At 35.6% G+C, this 24,254-nt stretch overlaps 1 protein-coding gene across 1 annotated transcript in view; it reads left to right on the plus strand.

The window, feature by feature from the left end:
* Positions 1 to 24,254, plus strand: part of UNC13C (unc-13 homolog C) — a gene marked incomplete at both ends in the record, with an annotated part of 169,106 nt that overhangs the window by 33,569 nt on the left and 111,283 nt on the right. Inside the window, 4 exons of the mRNA XM_082005380.1 lie at positions 1,060 to 1,138; positions 9,449 to 9,520; positions 15,066 to 15,285; positions 23,145 to 23,372. Coding sequence (XP_081861506.1) covers positions 1,060 to 1,138; positions 9,449 to 9,520; positions 15,066 to 15,285; positions 23,145 to 23,372 — 599 coding nt within the window. The remainder of the gene's footprint in view (positions 1 to 1,059; positions 1,139 to 9,448; positions 9,521 to 15,065; positions 15,286 to 23,144; positions 23,373 to 24,254) is intronic.

Raw genomic sequence — 24,254 nt, forward strand, 5'->3', positions numbered from 1 at the left:
GAGGGCACTGATTCATAACTCCTTCTGGATTTAGCTGCAGCTGTGGAACTCTAATGTCTATGCCCAACAGGAACCACCAGCCAGAGTTTCGTCTTAAAGAAAGATGGGATTTATCAATTTCAGTAGTGGTGAGGGGTTGTAATCCTCAAGTCAGCAGAGGAGTATTTGGGACAAAGTATTGACCGTTCAGAATGAAATGAAAACTCTGTCACTAATTTCAGTTAATTCTCTTTTCACCCAATAATTGTTTATAAATAAAATTAGGGCTTTCAGATGAGAAACTGTTTTCTGTGACATTTACGTTTTTTATATATAGAGATAGACAGAGAGAAATATAACAACTGAAAAGGCTATTTGAGACAGTGCCAAACAGGAGGAGCACAAAGGGGAAGATGGTTTGGTGTTGAAAAATATGGTATCCCAGCTTCTCTGAGAATCTTGAAGTATCTCTGAATTAGATCTGACAAGGGATATAGCAATCTTCCAACATCCACAGTAGAAACATTGCAGGAGGATAATACCTGTATTACTTCTTCTGAAGAGTCAGGGAGAATGAGGCATATTGTTACTGGATCGGAACATGTTCTTTTAAATCCTATTGGTGTGTCAGCCTTTTATTCTGCGAAGTGGCTCCAAGTTGTTCTTTGCTGTTGTTTCCAAATTGTATGTGAGATCTAATATGGGGTTTAAATGTGTGCTTAATGAAAAAGCTTAAACCAGGTAGGGGAAAATAACGGTCACCATGGGTTCATCTTAAAATGTGACAAGTTCTATTTTCCACATTCACGTGGACTCATATGAGAAGATAACATCTAAATCTATGGTAAAAAGTTTTAGGCAGTATGAAGCAACCTTTCAGCTACTCTTTGCTTTTGGTGAATGCCAGGAGAAAAAACATTCTAGTTAATTTTTCGTAAGAGTTAGAACATTTACCTTCTTTAGCTGATAACTGTTAATTTTTATTTTAACTGTAAATACATATATTGTAAGAGTTTCTTAAGGATGCAAACTTAGAAGCTTAGGCTTCAATTTTCTTCTTTGCCTTTTCATGTCCTACAGTGCTGGCCGTGGGCTTTATGGAATTGATAGTATGCCAGACCTGCGTAGAAAGAAATCTTTTCCCATTGTTCGAGATGTGGTGAGTAACTTCTGATGCCGTGAAACTGTTGATTCATTTGTCAGTTGTCTAGATCTTTCTTGTAATTACTATTGTGAATGTGAATGACAGTTTGTCACCAATTTTTTTACGGAAAAAAAAAAAAAGGTATTTTGAGAGAATGGATTGAGGCCAGTAAAAGTCAATGATGCAGCTGTTACGATGCACTAGATAATTCTGAATATCTCATTGAATATTTAGATATTACTTGTGGAATAAAGTGCATTACAAGCAATAATAAACTACTCATTTTTTTGTTGAATTAGCTTACAAAGACAGCTGTTACTGAGTGCTGGGGATATCAATTGACTTGACTTCTTAAGATATTGAAAGAGGAAGAAAGTTCCTTTTAAAAAGCAACCCTGTTTCAGTATGAATGTTTTAAAGATTTATGCATACTTCTGGTACAAGATGAAGTATGTTATTTTAGCAGACATTGTAGACAAATAAATTTCAGAAAGATGAAAAGAATGGCAGTTCCTTTGAGATTTATTCTGACTTCCAGTCTAAACAAGATTAAGTAAAATCTCTCTGCCCTGAAGAATTTTAAGGGCCATTCACATTTCTCTCCTCCTTTTCCTGAAGTATAGAATTCGTAATTCAGTAAAATACATATTTAGTCTCTGGTGGTGGTGAGCCCCCAAACCAATTTCTCATTGCAAAGAAAGGGAGTGAGCCAAAGTAAATGATTACTGTCGTTGTCTTTAAAAGATCAATCTTTGCCAAATTATTGCTCCATGTATTCTGAGCTACTCTGCTCAGTTACTCTGCAATGATATAGCATACTGTCTGAAAGGGTCACAAAGAGAAAGCACAGCAACTATTTGAGAGTAGAATTCCTTCTTGAAATCAATGAAAAGTTGCAAATTCTGGCATATTAGAGCCTGCATTCATTGAAACCACCTTTTTGATAGCAGTAACTCCACTGTAAGTTGTATTATACATGAGTATAATTTACAGCCACGTTATGATACTTTTATGCATATTAAATAGCACTTTGCTTTATTCTTAATTATTGGAACTGTTTGCAGACAGGCATTGCTCAGAATGAGTTAAGACATCAGGGTCTTAATATTAACTATTCACTTTCAAAAACATAATAATCAAAGTGAAACAAAAAGGAAAAATCACATTTTGAATGGTGAAATAAAACTTTCATTTTGTTGTTCTAATATGTCAATGATTAATATGTAATGATTACTACTTTGCTGTCCAGTCATTAAAGGATAACTCCTCTTGAAGGAATTCTACCTTTAGTAAGTGGAAGTTGCAGAGTTTAAAAACTGAAATTTATTCTGGAATTTATTCATTATGGACTTACATTATAGCTCTTAACTATATGTTCTTTAACTATATACTTCTTTAAAAAAGTAAATTATATTACAATTCAGTTCTGCAGCTGTAAATGTAAAACAATTTTACCAACTTAGGAGGAAGTTATTTCAGACAGTGTAAGTCATCTTAACCTTTGAAAGGTCGTTTGTATTTGAAGGTATGTGCATTTTAAGCAATTTCCTGTGAGCTCTGAGCTTGTAACAGGTGATTCTAAAATACCTCATTTAAATCAGTAACTTAATTCTCAAGTCCTTGTAAGAGGACTGATCCTTGTATGATCTTTTTTATGTTTATTTATATGATGGTTTCAGCAATATAGAAATAATTTTGCTAGAAATGAGTTTTAGACTCTTTTGACATCGACTGAAGTAGCTATCATTTGATATCTTTGTTGTTGTTGTTGCAATAAATCTGATTAATTATTAATATCCTTTATAATTTCTTTCCTATCTCGACTGGATTTTTCAGGCTATGGTAAGTGCTTTTATACTGATAAGTGTTCTAAAATGTTCATAATAACTCTTTGGGATTTCATGAATGTCATACTTTATGCTGAACTTTTATTGAAAAATAGAAAAACTATTTTACGACCAAGAATTTAATCCTAAATTAAGTTGTGCCTTATGTGAATGTCTTGTCCTCTGCATCATATATGCCAAAATTATTAGGAAAAGTTTATGTTAAAAAGTGATCTATGTATTCCAAATATCCTTTCTAATGATACAAGCAGATTGTGTAGGACCCAATCATGATGCTTCCCCTGTGGAACTGAACAGCCTTAGATACCTAGATAAAGAGAAGTTGAAAGTGTTCCCTACTTTTAAATCCTTCTGCATCAATCAATGAAATTCTTTGATCTCTCTATAAAAGATGAATTTCCCAAAGCAAATAAAGACTTTTAAGTACTATGGTGTAATTTTTTCTGATAACTAAATTAATGACTCATGGAAATACTTTCTTTTTGGCACTTGTAAAGGTCCCTCCTTATTTACCTAGTCCCTCTGCACTTCCAGTTTCTCTGCATTAGTTTTCATGCTTTCAGCATGGTATCTCAATATAAGGTTTATCAAAATGATGTATATCTTCTTAAGATGATATCTTTGACTCCTATTTGTTTCCATAAATTCACATTTTGAAAAATCCAGTTTTCGACAGCAGCCTTACTAGGTTCTCTTTCTCCTAAATTGCTGCAATATGTTTTTTCACTAATGCACTGGGACTCTGCTCTCACTGCTTGTTTTGGATTGAGTCATTAGAGAGGAGAAAGCAGTCAAAATCCATCTACAGGAACAGTTGTCTTTGCTGCAGTCATGAGTTTTACTATGGGTCATTATTAAGAGTTCTAGGAGAATATATCTGGTATAGGAGGGAAAGGCAATGAAAGGAGAAATCATTCAAGTGCAGTAACAATAGAGCTGTTTGAATAACGATACAGGGAACTTGAACACACCTCTGTTTAACATGGAGCCAGAAAAAAGAGTGAGTGCGCTTGCTGATGTAGGTGCTGTAACTTCTACTTTTAAAGAAAAATGTTCTCTCTTGTACTAGTTAGAGCTTTTATTTGAGGTGGGACTACAATCAGGGAGAGGAATAGCAATAATTACAGTGGCAGCTAGAAGTACTTGACGATGGCCAAATAGGTGTGGTGATCTGCTGTAGACAATGTGGTTATCAGTCATAGACAAAGATAGCTAGCTCTATTTTTCTGTCTCACTATGCTTCAGTCTTTGCTTCTGTTAATGGAAGTCATCATTTGAAATGTTATGGAAACTAGAGAATTCCTGCTTTCATGTGATTTAAAGGTGACTTTATACTTGTACAATCACTGTAATCGGGCAAATTTCTTTTGATCGTTCAAGAGTGTATTATTACTTAGCTTTAGCAATTGATTATAGGAACACAAGAATAATTTGTGAATCCTTGCTCCTGTTGTAAAACAGTCTGCTTGGTTCATACTGTTGAAGTAAACACACCAGATGAAACAACTGCCCGTTTCAGCTAAAACTAATTCACTGATACTTCCTTTTAAGTGTCTCCACAACAAAAGCATTTATAGATGCTAGAACTCAATTATGGTAGTTTAAACTTTTTTAAGTTTGAAGACATTCGTATAAATTGCAGCTGCCACATTCTCAGTTTTTGTACATTGTCAGAGTAATCATTAGATAAAAGCTAAATATATGAACTGATTTACATTAAATCTGCTGTTTGCAGATTTAATTAATAATTAAGGGAGTTAAGAAAAGACAAATTGGATTAAATATTTTAATAGTCATATATTAAATAGAGAAACCATAAAAATAATCAAACAATATTTGTATATTTCTGGTTTTTTAATTCTACTAAATGGAGATCATAATAATATGATTACATTATTTTATTTCACACTTGTGTGTTCCAGGAATTAAGAGTTAGTTGTGAGGAGATTAAGAAATTATAGATGAAATTCTTTGTTTTTATTGTTTTCCATGCCATTTCTGACTAACCTTAATATTCAGAATTATCTTAGAGGCATGCTCCTTTGTCTGTACTATGAAAAGAAGTATGAAGAAAAAGTAAATGGTATTACAGTGGTGTCCAGTAACGATTGTGTAGTTAAGCTGAGTTGCCATTTCCTTTCTAAATCTGTTTTCTGGGTTTAATAGTGCAGTTCTGTTGAACATTTTAGGATCAGATATCAACTCTTTGTAATAGAAAAATTGTGGTAAGGGGGTAAGTAATTTTGGACAATAGCTTGTTTCCTTTTGAGTGATTTCTTCTGCCTTCCTGCGCCTTTCCCCCCACAAGCCAAAGGAGTACAAATCTGTCTTTCAAAATAATGAAGTAAAGATCCCTAGAGTGATAGATTACCTCTAGTTCCTAACAAAAAGAAATAATTCTGAAATTGTACAGCTTTTAAAAGCTGAAAAGAGTATTTATTTTATTTTCATTGGATTCACCTCTAGTGGGTAACACTTACATTGCATTAAAAATATAACAGTATTTATAAAGTGGTAACAAATATTTTGCTTTAATCTTCTTTTTTTTCCCCTGGTGATAGCAGTCTATAGATTCTTTTCAAGAAAAGATTGTGAAGGAAAAGATGATCAGGAAAACTGAAACCCTCTCTAAAAACAGAGGAATGAGTATTGCATGGCACAGACAGCATTCATGAACAGTTGCTAAACGTTAGCTTGACTACTTCTTCCTCCCTGCTACTTCAGCTGCTCAAAACAGCTTTCTTTTATTTCATCGTGGCAGGTGACTCTTTTTTTCACCCACACAATTTTTCATTTACATTTAATTGTAGCTTAGGTCTAATTCTTTTTTATTTATGGTTACCACTTTTCAATGTTTTTGCTAGAATGACTTCTAATTATATTTATTTTTTTAAGCTGCTAAGGCAAATTTGAAAGTACTACATAAAATAGTGTAGATACAGGTTATTGGGGGATGTTGAAAGCACCTGAGTACAAAGGAGACTAAGTCGTTTTAAATCCTGTATCAGGGATTTGGGAAAACATTTTAAAATTCAATAGGTAGTGTTCTGCTTTATTATCATCTCTTAGTGTTTGGGTTTTTTGGGGGTTTTGGGTTTTTTTAATATAAATTTATCCATATGTTCATGATGCAATATTACCTACATAGACATCTTTATACTCTGCAGGTCAAATTCTCACATAAGTAAAGACACAAAGTAGTGTCTGAACTTCAGTTTGAGAGGGTAAGCAAGTGTAAACTGCCGAAGAAGTCTTGTGTCCTGTTAAAGGAGAGCAGGACACAGCGAAAGGAGAGTAGGACACAGTAGGACACAGTGAAAGGCTTCAAGATCCTGTTGTTCACTTTGTACTTTTGATGCTCTGGCAATTTGGACTCCCTTCCTGGAGACTCCAGGTCATTAGCTCCATTTACCTTTCTTCCTTGCTACTATTTAAAAATAGAAGGGCAGTAAGGGGAAAAGTTTTCTTGCTACCTTCATAACCTGTCACCTCATTTCCCATAAATGAGTCTGGCAGCATTCTTCCTTCCTCTTTCCAAAATACTCACTCCTTTTTTCTTCATTTGTCCTTAAGAACAGATACTGTTCTGTGTCTGTTCAGTGCTTCAAGCTGTTGAATTATCACCAACTACAGTATTTCAGAATAGAAACATTTTATTTATGGGCTTTCTCTTGAAGATGCAGTTCATTCTGACTGTTGAATACACGGAAATAAACCTTGTGAGTTTTTTCACTATAATCCCTGTAAATTAAATCCATGATGACTGTTAACTGTACTGGTTTATCACAAATCCTTCTAGATTTCCGCTTTCTTATATTACCATTCCAACATGACAAACACTTTTATTAAGAACAGCCCAGTTGTCTGTTTCCTGTCAGGCTTTGTTATTTCATATATGATACTACACTATGATCTTAGAGACACTTCTGGAGTAAGGAGCAACTTCTGGTTAAGCTGCATGATTCCAGGAGCAGCTCTTAGGAGAGCTGGGCCTCAAGGACACATAACAGGGTCAAAATTGCTTCCCTACTTTCCTTTTTCTCATGGAAATAGTATCTATTTATTGACTTATACTGATAGCATGAACCTGCAGTTCTCCTGCTGGCTCTTGTACTTTTACTGATGTATTGCTGGAGGACAGAACACAGTATCATTCACTACTCTGTATTCAAGGTTAATGTTGTTATGCATTTTGTATTCCTGCCCTGACAAGTAGCCCACATTGGCCTATAATCTGTAATGGCTCCGATTGTGTATTTTAAACCTAAAAGGATCAAATCACTTTCAAAGTATAAGGTACATGAAGATTAGAGGTCAAAACTATAAAACTAACATACTGCAGGCGAATGAATGTAAATGGCTACTTTCCAAGACTTTGAGAAGAAACTTGGGCTTCAAGAACAATCAGAAGATGGGTGCTTTTAAAATGAATCTTTTTAAACCTGAAAGTCTAGTGATCAGGAAGATTGTTTCTTTTCTTCTTAATGTTCCTAACACATTTTTGCTTGCCATTTCTCACTTTGATGCGTGGGTCCTGTAGCATTAGATTTTGTCACCAAGTTTGAAAAAGCAAAGCCTGGGATCTGTTTAATCTTTCCTGTCACTTTGTCAATCTCGCAGGTGCACACCAATGGAATTTCCCATATTCACAAAAACAAAAGGAAAAGATGGTCACAGAGAAGCAAGCAGAATTATTTACTTATTTATAACAGAGTGGGAAAACTGATAGCAAATTAATGGCATAAGCTTGGTAATCTGATAAGAATTTAAAAGAAAAAAAAAAGGGAGGGTGTTCCTTGCATCCCATATTAACTGTAATAAGACAGTGATGTATCAAATCAAGTATTTCTGTGCCAAGGATGACTACTTACCCTATAATTGGTTTCACAAGATTAGTAGTTTTGTTTCTATCTGCAAGTTTAATTATTATCGAGGGAAACTTATTGAAAATTGAATGACTATGTTCTCAGGGAAAAGTAAACATTTAAAATTAAAATTAACAGTTTTAATATTTCTAAATTAAAAAATCCATTTAAATTATGTCAGTGTTTAAAATTATGAAATGGGAAGAAATTGGAATTGTCTCTCCATCCAAAGATTAATGATGCAATTCCTCTGCTGAAGTAAGCTTTAATTGCTTCTGACCCAGTATGTATTTCACAAAAATAAGAATGTCATATGCAAAATATCATTGAAGCTTTTGCTGTAATAGCTCTATAAGGGTAGACTACACAGACCAAGTTCACAGTAAGGTGATGATCAGTATTCTCACAACAAAGGCGAGAACAGACTCTCAAAATAGCTTAGTGGGTGGTTAAATTGATCATCCTCATGCTGCTAGACTATGAGGGCAGCAAGGTATGACAATGCAGATGCTGGATTATGGAAGAACAGAGATAAAGCACAACTATACAGGCACACTTGGAATGTTTTAGAATAGGGGGAAGGATGCATGAGTCCAATTTTACAGGTAAAATACAGTAATATAACAATGTTGTGGTTAATATTCTGTACAGTGGAATAAATCTTATCTGTTTCTTATCTGTCAGGCCAAAAAGACTACTGATAGCAGAAGTGATATTCGGAGTTGAAATATTATTCGGAAAACATACAGAACTCATTTCCCCAGGGTCTTTTTCCTTCTAATCATTATACTCTCTAAGTAATTCTCAAGGACCCGTTTAAATTACAGGAATATTACAGTAAGGCAGATAAAATTTCCTTGTTTGTTGTATATTAAAAATACTTTATTTTCAGTGCCTTTGTATGTACTATACTAGAGCAAATGTGATTGTCTCTACAACTAAGGACGCAGTCTTCAGAACTGGGAGGAGTTCTTACACTCATCATGTGGGCAAAAAAGGACAGATTGAGGCAGAGTTCCAGCCTTTTTTCCTCCCTCCTTGAACCAGACTATTTCTTCATATGAATATTGTCTAAGAAAAAAATTACTTCTAGCTTTCCCAAAAACTTTTTATTTAAGACGAGTAACATTTGATGTACATACACACAGTTAAAAAAATGCTCAATGAGTTACAAAAAATTATCCAGACTGGCAACTTGAACCGTAAGACTTGCAAAATGATTTGCCGTGTTGCTGCAGGCACAGACAGCTTCCAAATTAGGGCAGGATGCCTATCCTTGTACCACATTAATTTGATTGGCAAAGCAGAAAAACAGTGACAGCCTGTGGTTTAAAAAAACTGAGTCATAAACCTCTGAATAACAGGTTTTATATTAGAAATGGCAGTTCATCTAGGCACTACTGAAAGAAAGAGTAATGATGATGGAAGTTGTGCTTGCATTATATACTGAAACCTTAAAAGTTTTGTGCTGCAAACAGTAACTAAAAGTTTTTGTAATTCCTATGGTTTTGCTTAAATCCAGTAGCATAATCAAGTAGTACTTGCCTTCCATTAGATTCAATAATTGGAGTTACTAGTATAATTTTTAATAGTTCTGCATTTGCTTTAAACAGACACTTGCAGCTCGAAAATCTGGTATTTCCATGGCCATGCTCATCCGAACCTCCATAAACAACGATGAAATGGTAAGTGTTTTCAATGGCAGATTTAAGCCGTTTAAATAACAGAGAAATTTTTGTTCAAAGCTCTTCAGAAAATATTTCAACCTTAGACACTCCAAACTGCATAAAACTGAGTGTATAAGAATTGTGTTTACTGTGTAGGAACTTCAGGGATCTTGAGCAGAATTTATTGCCTGATCCACAGTGACAAGACCAAGTTTGCTTCTGCTGACTCACATCCATGACAGTCAGAAGAGACTAAGCAAGAAACCTTTGTTTTACAAAATAGTTACTTGATGAAAGCTTTTATTTTAAATTGTCCAGCTGCACCATGTTTACCTGCAGTCTTTCAGCATTTGTCTCTCTTCATCACACTATGAGTACAATTAGAATTACAGGACTCTCCAGGAAGGTTTCTGTGTGATTCCATGCCCCCACCCCCACCCCAGTCCTTATAGGTGTCTGGGACATTATTTGATTTTGTAAACTTAGGTCCTGCTAATAACACATGTAATTCTAGATGAAGAAATATTTTATTCATACAATAAGTGACTAATCTTTTGAAAAATCATATTTTCCTAGCCAGTAAAACCTGAGTGTTCTGATTTTCTATTATTGACTTCACTTACATTTTGTAAAAGAAATTTTTTAAACAAAAACACAACAGATGCCATTTTCTTCAGGAATACTTCATGTGATGCAAGCAGATTTACATGGTTGAACTAAGCAAAAGCACTAATTTGAAGGAATAAAGGCCCCTTTTGTGTTTCTCAACTTGCTAGTGCAAACATAGCCTTCTAGAATACATCCTACATGGAAAAAATGAAGTGTTGAATTTTTCTTACACTGTTGTTAAAGCTCCATAGTAGAAGAATGGAAGAGCAGAATATGTTGACAAATATTCTGGAAACTGAAAACCATAGCACAAGTATACACACATCCATCACTCTTCTCTGATTTATCATTAAATTCTATGCTTTTATGGTAATCATAAAGGAACAATTTGGTAGTACTGGATGGAGTGATGAGGTAGGAAACAGCTGGTGTTCTAAATGATCGTTCAGTGATTTTGTTTTGCTATCTCAAAATAGCTACGAAGGCTGATAGAATGAAGAACAACTATGGAAACTTCAAAAGAAGTTAAAGGCTGAGGGAAAACTAGAGAAAACAAACGTAGGCCATGCAATTGGTGCAAAGTAGACTTTTTTCCTCTATGTTATAGGTGCTACAAAAATATTTAAGTTCAGTAAAAGAAGACCCTAAGATACTCCATATGCTTTACTAAAAGATGTCTACTAAACAAAGAAAACCATTTATAAGTATTACTACCTTTTATGACAATAAATGCACGTTCAACTATTCATTTACATGCCTCCCCTCATGCAAAAATTACAAGGCTGTGACTCTGGAGGGCTAAAGGTACAAGTTTTGGAGATAATATTAGTTGACAATAAATGCAGGACAAGAAAGAATAGTTTGGACTGCACTTAGCTTCTGACCTAAATGGTACTGTTCAGGAGGAAAAAAAAAACAAAAAAACCAAAGCAAATCCCAGTGGACAGCTCAATGCAAACATTTCTCCAATACCTGCTGTCAATCAGGATAAACTACAGAACTATGATTCAGGAGAAATGGAAAGGGAAAAATAAATTAAATGTATTCTTATGCCATTATACTCTTTAGCCTCCCTTTGAACCAAGCCATATGAAAAATTGTGTACCAGAAATAGATATTTCTTAAGAAAAATCTTTAAATAAAAATGTAAGTATAAATGCAGACAACAAATATAATTTAGATACATAAAAGTTCATTTGATGAGAAAATGTAGAAAGCTAATTCAGAGAAGTGAATAAGAGAAGCCTGTCTTATGCCAGCCCTCACTAAACATACTAAAGGGAAGTGGGTACTCTCTTGAGGATAAACGTAAACATACAGCCAGTAAAACCACTTGCAAGATATTTAAAACAAGTGAAAGGTTATACTTTTCTACTTGGTCTGTAAGTAGTCATCAGAACTTAATGCCCTAAGACATCATCAAAACTGACTAGAGCAGGATTTGAAAACAAAACAGGCATTTTCAGGCATAAAAGAACTCTCCAGATACTCTCCACAAAACCAGATGAAGAAGTGCAGTCACCAATGAGAGTTACAAAAGAAAATCCCCTTTGGGCAAGTTATTCCTCTAATTAAGGCTTTTCTGGATTTTACTCTCCCTCAACTTTTTCTGGAGGGAATATTACTGACTGATGGAAGCAGGTTATTTGGCTGATTAGATTCAGTATGGAAATTCATTGAACTAATGCCTTTTAATAAAAATCAAATGCCACTTACTCCAAAAATTAAAACCTGAGATTAAATGCTTTAAGCTTTGCCGCCTGGCGTTGCTATTCTTCTGGTATAACACATTCATGACACAGTGAGTTTGTATGTTCCCAGGCAGTGATCCAAAGATGTTTTAAGCAGTGTCAAAATATTAACTTCAGTGATGCTTAAACATATGCTTTCAGTTGAGCATTCATTTAATTGCTTTGCTGAACAAAGAGACAGAGATGCAAGTTTATGAAAATAATACATAGATGGCATTGAAAAAGTATCTCAAGTAGTATATGACAGAAATAAACTTCACTTCAGAGGATAAGCAGATAACTAAATAATCCTCATATATATTAACAGTGCTAAATGTTGTCATGTCCAGAGCTCAGTGAATGCGTATAATAGATATGTTTAAACAGCGAAGATTATTAGGAATGAAATCCTCTAGACACTGAGATAAATAAAGTTCTCCTTTACAACTGTAGTTTGCTTTGTTAACGACAGGGGAAAGAACATGTTCAGCAGCAAAACCAGTGTAAAAATCGTGTCTTTCAGCTGAAAACTTCATTTGCCCTCAGATGTTTATTTCAAGGCCTGTTGAGCTATGCCATTTCATTACTTACTGCCATTTCAGAAATAGATACAAATTCCTCCCAAAATTCTAAAATTATTTATACTGTGAAAAAACAGCGAAGCCTGATCAGGGCAAACAGGCAGGATTTGTACAGATCCTACAGTTTTGTACAGGATTTGTGCTGACACTACAATTTGTACTGTTACTACTGATCAGGAGTGTGAGTGTGTAATCTGCAAAGGAATGTTCAAAGACCTGATGGTTTCTGAGAAACATGAGTCCTCAACAAGCTGCATAAATTAACTTTGTGTTGTTTTTGAGGTTTTCTTTCTGATCCCTGTAGCTCGTAAGGTGTGACATGAGAGGCAGAGAGTGGAGAAATGCACAAAGATGAAGTTTGCCAAGTTAGGCGGCCATGACTAGCCCCAGCCCCTCCTCAGGTCTGCCAAATCAAACCAGTGTGGAGTTTTGCTTACTTTCAGGGGAGTTACTAGATGGCTAATTCACAGAATCACAGAATCACTAGGTTGGAAAGGACCTTCAAGATCATCAAGTCCAACCATTAATCCAGAGCCACCATGTCCCGAAGCGCCACATCCAGACATTTTTTGAACACTTCCAGAGATGGCGACTCCACCACCTCCCTGGGCAGCCTGTTCCAATGCCTGACCACTCTCTCAGTGAAGAAGTTTTTCCTAATATCCAATCTAAACCTCCCCTGGCGCAACTTGAGGCCATTTCCTCTTGTCCTATCACTAGTTACTTGGGAGAAGAGGCCAACACCCTCGTCGCCACAACCCCCTTTCAGGTAGTTGTAGAGAGCGATAAGGTCTCCCCTCAGCCTCCTCTTCTCCAGACTAATTATCTAGGATAGGCTAAGAAACCACCCTGGAGAGCAATTCCATATTTGTTTGTTATTCCTGCTTTATCAGTTCTACAGTGTTCTGAAAGGTGCTAGGATCAAATGTCCATGAAAAGTCTGACCACATTTCTTTGGCCAGGCTTCACAGGATAGATGTTTTTAGTGTGTCAGTATGAACTTCAGTAAGAGCTGTTGCAGCCTAAGCTACTTAACATTTGTTTTTGTTATTTGTAGTGCTTGAACCTATGAATCAGTAGATTTATGGCTACATGGTAATGGTTTTTCCATGGTAGCAAAAATCCTTTAATTGATGGCTCTGATTGTGCAACCTTATGCAGATATGCACACGAAAAATATTTTATTTTTATCAGACGATTTATTATTAGCAGAATATCTCACATGTTTGAGCAGAGATGCAGATACGTAAAACCAAGAGCATGTCAGCGTGCTGTTAGAAAGGCTAGTATCTTGCATTTGACATATACTTACCACAGCTGAATATTAAGATTATGGGACTGGTAAAAAATGCTTAACTGAATAAGTTAGCTATGCTTTCTGTACTGTCAGAACTGTGGCAGTGATGTTAAAGTTTATATGGACAAATCACACAAATTCCAAAATGTTGTTCCACAGTTTGCTACAGCTACACAGCCAGCATTGTAGCTACTTTGCATTATATACACACAAGATGAAGAGATAGTAGGGTAGACTGACTTGTAGAAATATCCCACTTCCCACTGTGCTACCTCTTTTAATATGGTTTCTTCTTTCTGAAAGAAACACTTCCTTAATTTATAAGGGAACAGGTCTAGAACTAACACATTCATTGCAGCCATGTGTACATTTAGTAAAAAACCCACCATCACCACCAACAAAAAATGCAAGCAAAAAAACGCACCAAACCAAAAAACCACACAAGGTCATATTTTTGTGTGGTGCCCAGTGCTGCCTACAAGCTGCTGAGTTTTTCTTATTACCAATAAATGAACTGGATTTAGAAGATCTGGGTGCCTGAAAACAAAGCTCAAATATACAAACCATTGTAGCTAAACATAAGCCTATGTTTTAGATACAAAACTTCAGGGACTACTTTGTTTTCACGTTATTAAGCACTAAGGAGCTGAGATACAGGTTGTTTGCAGTACTAATCAGAGAATAGCTGACAATTGCTGTCCTGCTAGAACTGGTCATGGGTCCTAAGCCAAAACAGCCCAAGAAATGGGTGTGGATTTTTTGGGGAGTATGGATCGTTCTTGTTTATAGGTAAAGGGCATCTTGGTGCTTAAAAAGTAATGAGTATGCTATTATAGGAATACAGACAAAATGGAACCATAAAATTGGACCGCTTTTATCTATTGAGGAGATTATGTAGACACTATGTATTAAAGTATAGTACCGTATATAATCAAAGTATTTTCTGTGAAGTGTGTCTAAAATCTAAATGTATGAAGCATTTAAATATTCAGAAATAGCGTGTTAGGTAGTTACTTAAAATGCATCAGTGAATATAACACTAATGATTTTTCTCATTTCTGCCTTAAAATATGAAAAATAGGTAGGACGCTGTTAATTGACTGACCTTATTCCAACTGAACTCTCCTATTTCTGTAATCAGTCAAAATGGTCATCCAGGGTTCTTTTGTCTTCGAAGTGCAAAGCAAAATGAGTAAATCAATTTTGCAAATTAGTTCATACTTCTATGTATATTCTGGTATTTTGTAACATTGTAAGTGTAATGACATATATTTTAGCTCCAGTTCACTTGTATTAAACAATACTTTCAACAAAGTCTTGATTATTATTTTTTTCTTACCCAACAGAAAATACATGTCTTCAAGAAGACATTGCAGGCTTTGATCTATCCGATATCATCAACTACACCTCATAACTTTGAAGTTTGGACAGCTACAACTCCCACATACTGTTATGAATGTGAAGGTCTACTTTGGGGCATAGCCAGGCAAGGCATGAGATGCACTGAATGTGGTGTCAAATGCCATGAGAAGTGCCAAGACCTCCTAAATGCTGACTGTTTGCAGAGTGAGTATTTCCTGGCAGCTAAAGCTTTGCAATACTTCACACCTTTTGCTTTTGTGTGTGCACACAGTATTTCCTGAAGCAAAGGGCCAGATCATCGGAAATCAGTGAAGACACGTTGAAGTTTATTGGCTGAGGGGCTACCCAGAATCTTTATTTCATACCTACTATTAATTTTGCTTTTGTCCTTGGAACTTGCTGAATGTTGCTGCTTAGTTACAAAGTAGTGTTTGGTAGCATCAGTATATTATTTACTTTCTGCTGCCCATGGCAACATCCGGAACAATTTGTTACATGATGTAAAAACCCTCTTTGTTTTATTTAATGCAGAACACAAGAAATGTCAAAGGAAAGATAAAAAAATACTCTTAATACTTATCGTAGTCATATTAATATGCTATAGATAAAACAAAAATATAAACCAGTAAATAGGATCTTGTCCCTTCAAAATACCAAACCAGGTATGTGCAAGGGAAAAAAAATATTAGTCAGGAAGACCTTTGGAACTAGAATTAAGGTGAAACAACCTTTTTCTTTGTTTTTTCCATTGGCCAAATTTATTCCAGTCACCATGCCTTCTCCTCCAAAAATATCTGAGGTACAGTTAAACCATACTTAAATTACAACACAATTACTACACAATATTCTAAACAATAGAAAATTAAGATCTGCAAATTTTCTGATTCTGATTTTGGAATGGAAGGGGCTTTTTCAGCTCTGGAGTTACTCCACATTGTTCACTGTTGATATGTTCCTGAGGGTTTACCTAGCATCTACACGTTGGAAAGTACATAAATATTCCTCTCATGTCTGTCTTCCCACTGTGTTCTCTATGTGAGGAGTTGTCACACTGGATGGATTCTCAAGACTAATATCATTCAGGAACCAATCACAATTTCCCAGAGCAACTGACCCCATCGAGCATAAATCAATGACAAATTTCTAAATCAAACTGCTTAACTGTGCTTAATTGTGATTCTACACTATGGTTGAAACTGGACTGTGTTTGACAGCTAATCTTTTCGCATAGTTTCACAAGTGAGAAGAGAGTGTTTGCTTTGAAAATCAAATATTATGGAAGTATATTGTGCAGCATTAATATGCTTGTTGGTGGTGAGTTTTCAAAAGTGTATAAAGAAGATACTCATGATTACCTTCTTCAATAAGTGCAAATAACTTCTCTTACCTGGACAGTAACAAAAGAAGGTATGCTTTCATAATGTAAGTTCCTTTTCACTATTATTGACTAATTGTCCCATTTTATTCTAGGTACATATTAAAACTAGCTAAAAATAATTAACTGCGCATCAGTCCATTGATCTGTCTGTTTTAGGTAGTCATTTGACACCCTAGTTCTGCTGGGAATCACTTGGCATATATGACCTGGAATTAGAGGCATGAAAATTAGTTAAAAGAATGGTGAGCTTGTATTTCTGCTGGCAACAGGGTATGTGCAAACCATTTGCCAACTAACTCCTCATTAAGTTGATGGAGGAAGTAGAAACAGCTTTCCGAAATTTAATCTCACCCCTTATGCACATCTTGTTTAGCACTGTTTATGTACAGGAGGAAGAAAACAGGGAGGAGGAGCACTGAATTGATTCTAATATTCTCAGAACAGAATATAGGATTCATCTTACAGGAGGGCCTCAAAACAAATCTGTGTGGATCTAATTGAAGCTTACTCTCTGCACAGTCTTCAAGGAATTGGGCTATTGCTACGTTTGGAGCTACTTTGCTAGGACTCTCATCTACTGCTCGCTGAAAAGGCTGATTGTGTTCTGTGACAAAGATATAACCATCAAGTGTTCTACACGGTGTTGTGGGAATTCCCCTGTCATAATTATATACATAATGGTCTAGAAATAAATCATAGCTGAAACTTTCTCCATCAGAAGGGGATGTTTTCTTTCTGAGGATTTAACAGGATAGCGTATCATGTTCTAATGCATTGTTTCAGAAATATTTTTAATTTAAGAGAATCAAGATTGATTTGCTCCATAAGCGAGATGCATACAAGACATCTTGATTTAACAGTAGTATAATGAAGTATTGCAAAGATCAAATGGTTATGAGCATTGTAACCATGACTTTCTGTTTGGAGGAACCTTTCTGTTGCTGTTAGTTAGGTTCTTCTTGTTTCACCAAACTTCTGTGAAAACCCTTCTCTGTTCCACCAGGTTTCCCAACCTAGTTACTGCATGCCATTCAGTCCCTTTTTGCATTACATTAGAGGGAGTTTGGAGGTTTTTTGTATTGGAAGTTTGATATGGCAAGGGCATTTTATTTCTGTCTCATGGATCATCTATCCTGTAGTGCACTCTCTTCAAGTACAGCACAACACAGATCAATGGCACATTCCAAAGAGATACCTCACATCCAGTCACCCCTGATTTTAATAATATTTAGATCTGACCTTTAGGATTTTGATTCATTTTTATCAGGGAAAACGTAAGTTAAGTTATTGTGTTCTCATTCCTGCAGAAGTTTGCAGAGTGAAAAATGAAAACTTCCTGAGATGCCTGTGGAAGATAGCATATATAAAGTATAGCATTTAAATCTATTTCTGCTGTTTGAGAGAGTCACAGTTCAAACAGGAATCGTTACTAAAGCTATTCCTGCTCAATTATAAAAGCATCGTGAGAACAAGAAGATCCAAGATCATGGCCCTGACAATATCAGGGTTACAACTTTCTTGCAATCCTTATGTAGTCTGTGATTTCTCATAACAGAGAATGGTTAGAGAGATTGTTCTTTCTGAAGCTTCTTAAAAGTGATGAAATCTCTTGTTACTCTACACACTGGAAAACAACATTCAAGCCAGCTAGGCCTGAGTGTAATACCTTTGTATTTCCGTTTGCATGACTTTTTGTGTGGCAATTTGGTCACGCTTCACTTCCTCTGAATAGCAGTACAGGAACTGATTCCAAGTGTTAGTGTTGCCAAGCCTCTGTATGGAGGGGCTGAGCTGTTATTACCACTCAAAATTAGTAATTCTTTCCCTGCATGGTGAAACACCTTCATACGGTATTTACATGCTGACTATGCTTCTTCCTGTTCCACCCCTCCCACTGTCAGGGAAATAACTTTGATATACTTTGATAACTTTCTAAGAGCTGAGCTATTTTTCAGGGTGCCTCAACCACGCGGGTGGCATGAGAGGTGTATCCATCCCTAGAATAGTTGCATCTTGGTGAAAACTGAAAAGCTACAAAAGACATACGAAGTATCCTTTTTATCTTCCTTTTCAATTCTCCGAAGAAAAACTCAGCACGATTTCCCTGGCCCATACCACCAGCCCCCAAAAAGTTAATAAATGGTTCAGAGCACCGTATTGCCTTTGAAGAATTTTTACAAACACAGAAATCATAAGGTTGAGAGACAGCCTGTAAAAAATAAATTGGGTTCGCAGTTCTCTGTGGTGTAAACACTTTGGAAGCATTGAACAACTGAGTCTTGAAAGCCTTGTAAGCCTCTAGAAGGCAAACTGCAGATAAAAAAAGTATTTAACACACCTAAGGGATCCTGGTCTTCCCATTAGTATGAAACGTTTCAGAGCATCCTGTCATGTTTTTTTGCAACAGAGTAATTATTCAGTGAGTTTGAATACTATGCTACTCTGAAAATGAGGTTCATGTACATTTTTTCATTTATGTTAAAAATATGTAATGTTCTATTGAAAAAATTAATTGACCAGTGCAGTTGGTTAGATTTCTATTTCTAAGAAGGCTGATGCTAACAGTATCATAAAGTGAAATGAATGTGGTTCACTGTGGTTATTTTTATCACAGTCATCCTTTTGGCCATCTCATAATCACTAGGACATATTGGCCTCCAAGCTCCCGTAACTTTTTTATATGTAGTGATTGCTAATGTAGACTGTAGAAATGAATTAACATCTCAAGCTTTTTAAGGTCAATATCTAAGCTTGTTCTAAATTAGGCTTAAAAAGAATCAGTAGTACATTCGTTAGATCTCTCATCTTCACCAAGATATCCCTTTACGGTAGTAGGTGCAATATTAAATCAGAATTTATTTCAATCATATTGTTTATATCAGTCCCTAGGGTAAAAGGGGCTTGTTAACTTCCTGTGCAATATAAATTATGATATTGTCTTAATTAGTCTGATCAATACAGCATGAGAAGAGCTGTTGATATACTGTCAGCAACAGAGGATGTGAAAATAGCTGTAATGAATAATTTAGTATCAATAAAAGGCTATGCTGATTTTTCAGTAAAACCTAAAGGAAATTGCATTTTAATGCATATTCCAATTTTATCTGTACCATCGCAAGAATCAGCAAGGGTTTTCCATAGGAATACATTATTGTCATTCAGTTTGTGTCCATGGTGTATTGTTTGGTTATGATGTTGTATCTGTGCTTTTTAAAGAAGGACAGAAAATAAGAGAAAATTAAAATGTTACTTTCCTGCATCTTAAAAGAATCAGCTGTCATACTTTTCATGCAGCTCAGCAATCACCTCTTTTGTGATAAACTCACTGGAGAATTTTTTAACTGGTATTTGGTTTCATGGTAGCACTTAATTCTTGTTCTACTAATTCCTACTTTTTCAGTGTGGAAAATCCTTAATCACCTGATCTTTGGTCTTCTGAATTTAAAAAAAAATAGTTACTGAGACCAAGAGATTTTCAGAATTTCTCAAGATTTAGTAGCCGTGGAAAACACCTTGAAGAAGCCATAATAATTCAGCCTTTTGACAATCTGGAATCACTGATATCTGGTATCTCATCCTGTGCTTTTCCAATCTTACGATATTATGCCTTCATACCTTACTACATATATCTCTTTCATTTTTGTCTTCTGATGTGCTCCAACACAATGAAAACAGTAAAGAAAACAAAGCAAATGTGTTCTGTAAGAATTCACTGGGATCTTATGCTGAAAGATGACCCATTCCAGCTCTGTAGATGTGTTGATAATTTTTTCTTTAGCCATTGCAAGCTGAGAACACCTCAAGAAAAAATGCCATCAAAAGAACATAATGGTGTTTGATGGTATTGTAGAGAAGGAACTATGCTCTTCACAGTATTGAAATATCTGAATCCTAATTGCATAGCAAGTTGTTCAACATAATTTTGTCTTAATTTTACTATCCATTTAAAGGGAACAGTAATACTTTGATCCTCCCAGGAATTGAGGATGGCTAGCTGGATGACGTTTTCACAACATTTTGGAAGGGTAAAATACTTATTGTTGCTACAGATGACAATGACGATCGTCACACTCAGTGCCATAAGCCCTCAAGTAGTGTTTAACAACATTCAGCAATTCCTATAGCAAGTGGTAATATGTCATTGGTTATAAAATATGTAGTATTCTTGCATCAGTCTTGTCAAAAGTTGAAATAGCCTGTTTAGCACTGCAGGTATTTCAGTTTTTGCTTCTAACATTTGTAATACCATTCTGACGACACAAGTCTGATGTTTCGTTACTCACACCCAACTGCAAGATGGACATTTGTTTTTTTTCAAGAGTACACTTAGGTTACCAGTACAATATGTGTTGTAGAGGCATTGATCAGAAACAATTTTCTCTGATAGACAAAGGACATTTTATAAAAAGAACTTCACTTTGGCTTTTAAAGGGACTCTGAGGTCAGTTGTTATTTTTAGAGAGAGAAAGCTCTTTAGAGCCCTCCTGGGAAGAACTGTCAATAAAACCTGTAACAGCATGGTCTCCTTATACCTTTTTTTTTTAATTATTTTTTAAAACCAGTAAAGGCTGTAGTGGTTTTGATGTCCCAGACAAATCAGCAAATTACCTGAGTATTTTCTTTGTTTTCCAGACTTATTTCATAGGATAGACCTGACATACCACTGCAGGTTAATACAGTCTAGAAGTTATTCTCACATAGATCTTGGATCTCTTCTACCATCCTCATATACTTACTGAAATTATCAATAATGATAATTTTACTGGAGAGAGGAACCTGTCTGTTCCATATCTGTCATATGTTATTTTCTTAGGTGGTCACTCAAAAAGAGTTTTCCAAAAGGTCCTAAAGCACAGGCGTGATGTGTAATGATTGAGTTTTAATATCACAATTTAGTGCCTACTGCTCAGCTTTCTTCCCTTTTTTTTTTTTTTTCTTTCCCTTTTTTTAAAAATACTGGTCTTTGGTAGTACTGTGAAAATAAAGTGTGCTGTCATGTTACACTCTAGGTGAGTTATGGATCATTGCTAATGTATTGGCAAAAGAGAGCAAGTGTTGCTGCATCTCAGAACTGACCCTGCAAATAGCGTTGTTCTGCCATTAGGTTTCCATCCGCATAGCACAAGCCTTTGTAGCAAAGCAATACATTTCTTTCTTGAAAGTATATTGAGTTTAGGTAGAAGATTCTCTATTATCTGCTGCCATGATGTTTACATATATTAATGCATCTGCATCTTTCTATTTTGTAGGAGGACAGAGACTACAGTTCTCTCCCTTGAATCTTATCCCTGGCTTACAGCTCTTAAGAGCAGGGTAATGAAGGTTCACATCACTTTTAGTGTGATGAATTTGCAAAATTAGATTTCACAATATTGTCTATCCCCATCTCACTCTTTCCAGAACCTTCTTTGTGTCTACTAGACACAGTATTCTTTGCAGAAATTCCCTGAGAGGTTCCAGTGTTAGAATTATAGTAAAAGCATTCCCTTTATTGAGCTGCAACATGAGTGTAAGGTTGTGTCTACTCTTCGGGAGACAGGGCATGGAAGAGTAGCTTAAATAGCCATCAGAAAATTCCACTGTTAAAATCGAGCTTTGTGAAGCACTCCTTTGTTCATGCGTGATGCTTAAAGAAGGGATAGAGTCCACTTACTGGTCTGGAGTGAGGATGTCAAGTCAGTGTTACAGTACTGTTCGACAGTTAGGGTAGTCCCAAACTAATTTTCAGTGTTATAGTACTGTTTGACAGTTAGGGTATTCCCAAACTAATTAAAGGCTTAAATCCAGTGAATGCTTAAGTTCAGTAGATTTTGAATGCTTTGTTAAATGGGTTTATGTGAGAAATTTTTTTTTTTTTTTTTTTTTTTTATGAATGATGTTTCAGGAAGGAATGAAAATCTTTCCATGAGTGCAGGCAGCATCAGCAAACATTGAGATGTATCTGCAAGGAGTCAAGAAAGCATCTGAAGCTGCTATGCCTATTTCTTTCTACTGTTCATTAGATTTCCACTGTGGGAGAGCATAGCAGGAGTCTAGATTAATCTCCTTACTGTGAAACTAAAAATTTTCTGAAAAATGAGGTGTAAACATCATCTGGTTTAAATACTGTTTCTATTAATTTGGGGGAGGGGGTTGTCCTAATGAACCAAGTATGGCTTATTGTACCATCCTACTCCAAAAGGAGAAAGTGAAAGGAATGAAAATATTGTTATATCATGCTGACTTAGAAAAAAATTAAGAAATTATTTGAAGAATTATTCACATATGCATTATTGAAGTTCAGCTAGTAACAGAGGCAAAGGACAGAGCAGACAGACTCAGGTACTGAACACTTCCATGCACATTTCTGGAAGAATCAGTATGCCCAATTATGTAAGAAAAGTTACTCACATGTTTGGATGTTTTCACAGTATTGATCAGTACCGAATAGTACAGACTCAATAAACATTTCTAGGTATAACACATACCTGATTGAAGTTGAACATTAACCTGTCATGTTAAATGAGATCAACTGGTAATTTTAGGTATCACAAAGAATAAATATAAGAAGCTGGATATTATCCAGATGAAACACGTATCTCCTTTGAGTACTGCAGTACCAAGAATTGGCTGGAGACTCTAGCGGGGAAAAAGAATTAAGATAGTAACTTTTTAATAAAAGTATTGACCTTTTCTCTCATTTCAGGAGCTGCTGAGAAAAGTTCCAAACATGGTGCAGAAGATAAGACACAAAATATTATTAGTGCTATGAAGGAAAGAATGAAGATTAGAGAGAAAAATAGACCAGAAGTGTTTGAAGTGATCCAGGAAATGTTTAATATTTCCAAAGAAGATTTTGTACAATATACAAAAGCAGCAAAACAAAATGTTTTGGATGGAACATCCAAATGGTCAGCAAAAATAACTATCACAGGTAAATTTTCTTCTGAACTGTTTACTCAAAGAGCTCTTTTTTTCCTAGGCCCCTGGTTCAGGAATAAGGTTTATTTTAATTAGAGCTGGAACTACGTTTTCAGTTGTGTACTTGGGACATCTATAAATGGTTGAATTTATAGCGTGCTAACTGGAAGAGTTTTAAGTTACAGCTGGTGGCAGAACTACTTTATATTCCACTGTGCTAGGAAGGTAAACAAACAGCATTGTTGTGTCTCTACCTCCTACCAGTACGTCCTGTGCTAGTGCACTTTTTGCCACCAATTGCAAGAGTTAAAGTTCACAGTTGTGTTTATGGTTTTTTAATGATTGTAACACTAAGAATGCTGCAGCTAGCAATTCCAGACCCCATTGGTTTGAAACTCATCATCCATTCTTGTTACTTGACTAAGAGCGCGTTCTGGTTTAGTGATGCTGAGCCAGGGAAACCTGCGCACCCAGAACACGCTCAGGATTGCTTCCAACTGCATTGGGCTGGTTGCTTGTAAAGATTTCCAGGTCCTCTTATTTTGACATTTCGGTTTTTAAATTAAAACCTTAGTACAGAAAATCTAAATAAAAGCTCAGCTGACTACACAGGTCAACCTGAATTTATATGACATTGGATTAGAGACAAATAGAGATTAAACTAAGAGACCAAAGAATTGAAAGGCAGTGATGTGAACCATTAAAGGACTCTGGTTAGATTTCAGATCCAAATTAGCCATAATTTCATTTTAGTATGATGAAAAGTAGTGTCATCTTCTGATATTTACTTCCAATAAAAGTAAATTAAATATTTTTCTTCAGGATTTGCATTATTCCTGTTATGAGGGATAAGGAGGTAAACTTTGGGAACTTATCTGAGGTTTTACTAGCCAGT

This window comes from Phaethon aethereus (assembly GCF_964289735.1).
Source record: "Phaethon aethereus genome assembly, chromosome: 12".
Lineage (NCBI taxonomy): Eukaryota > Metazoa > Chordata > Aves > Phaethontiformes > Phaethontidae > Phaethon > Phaethon aethereus.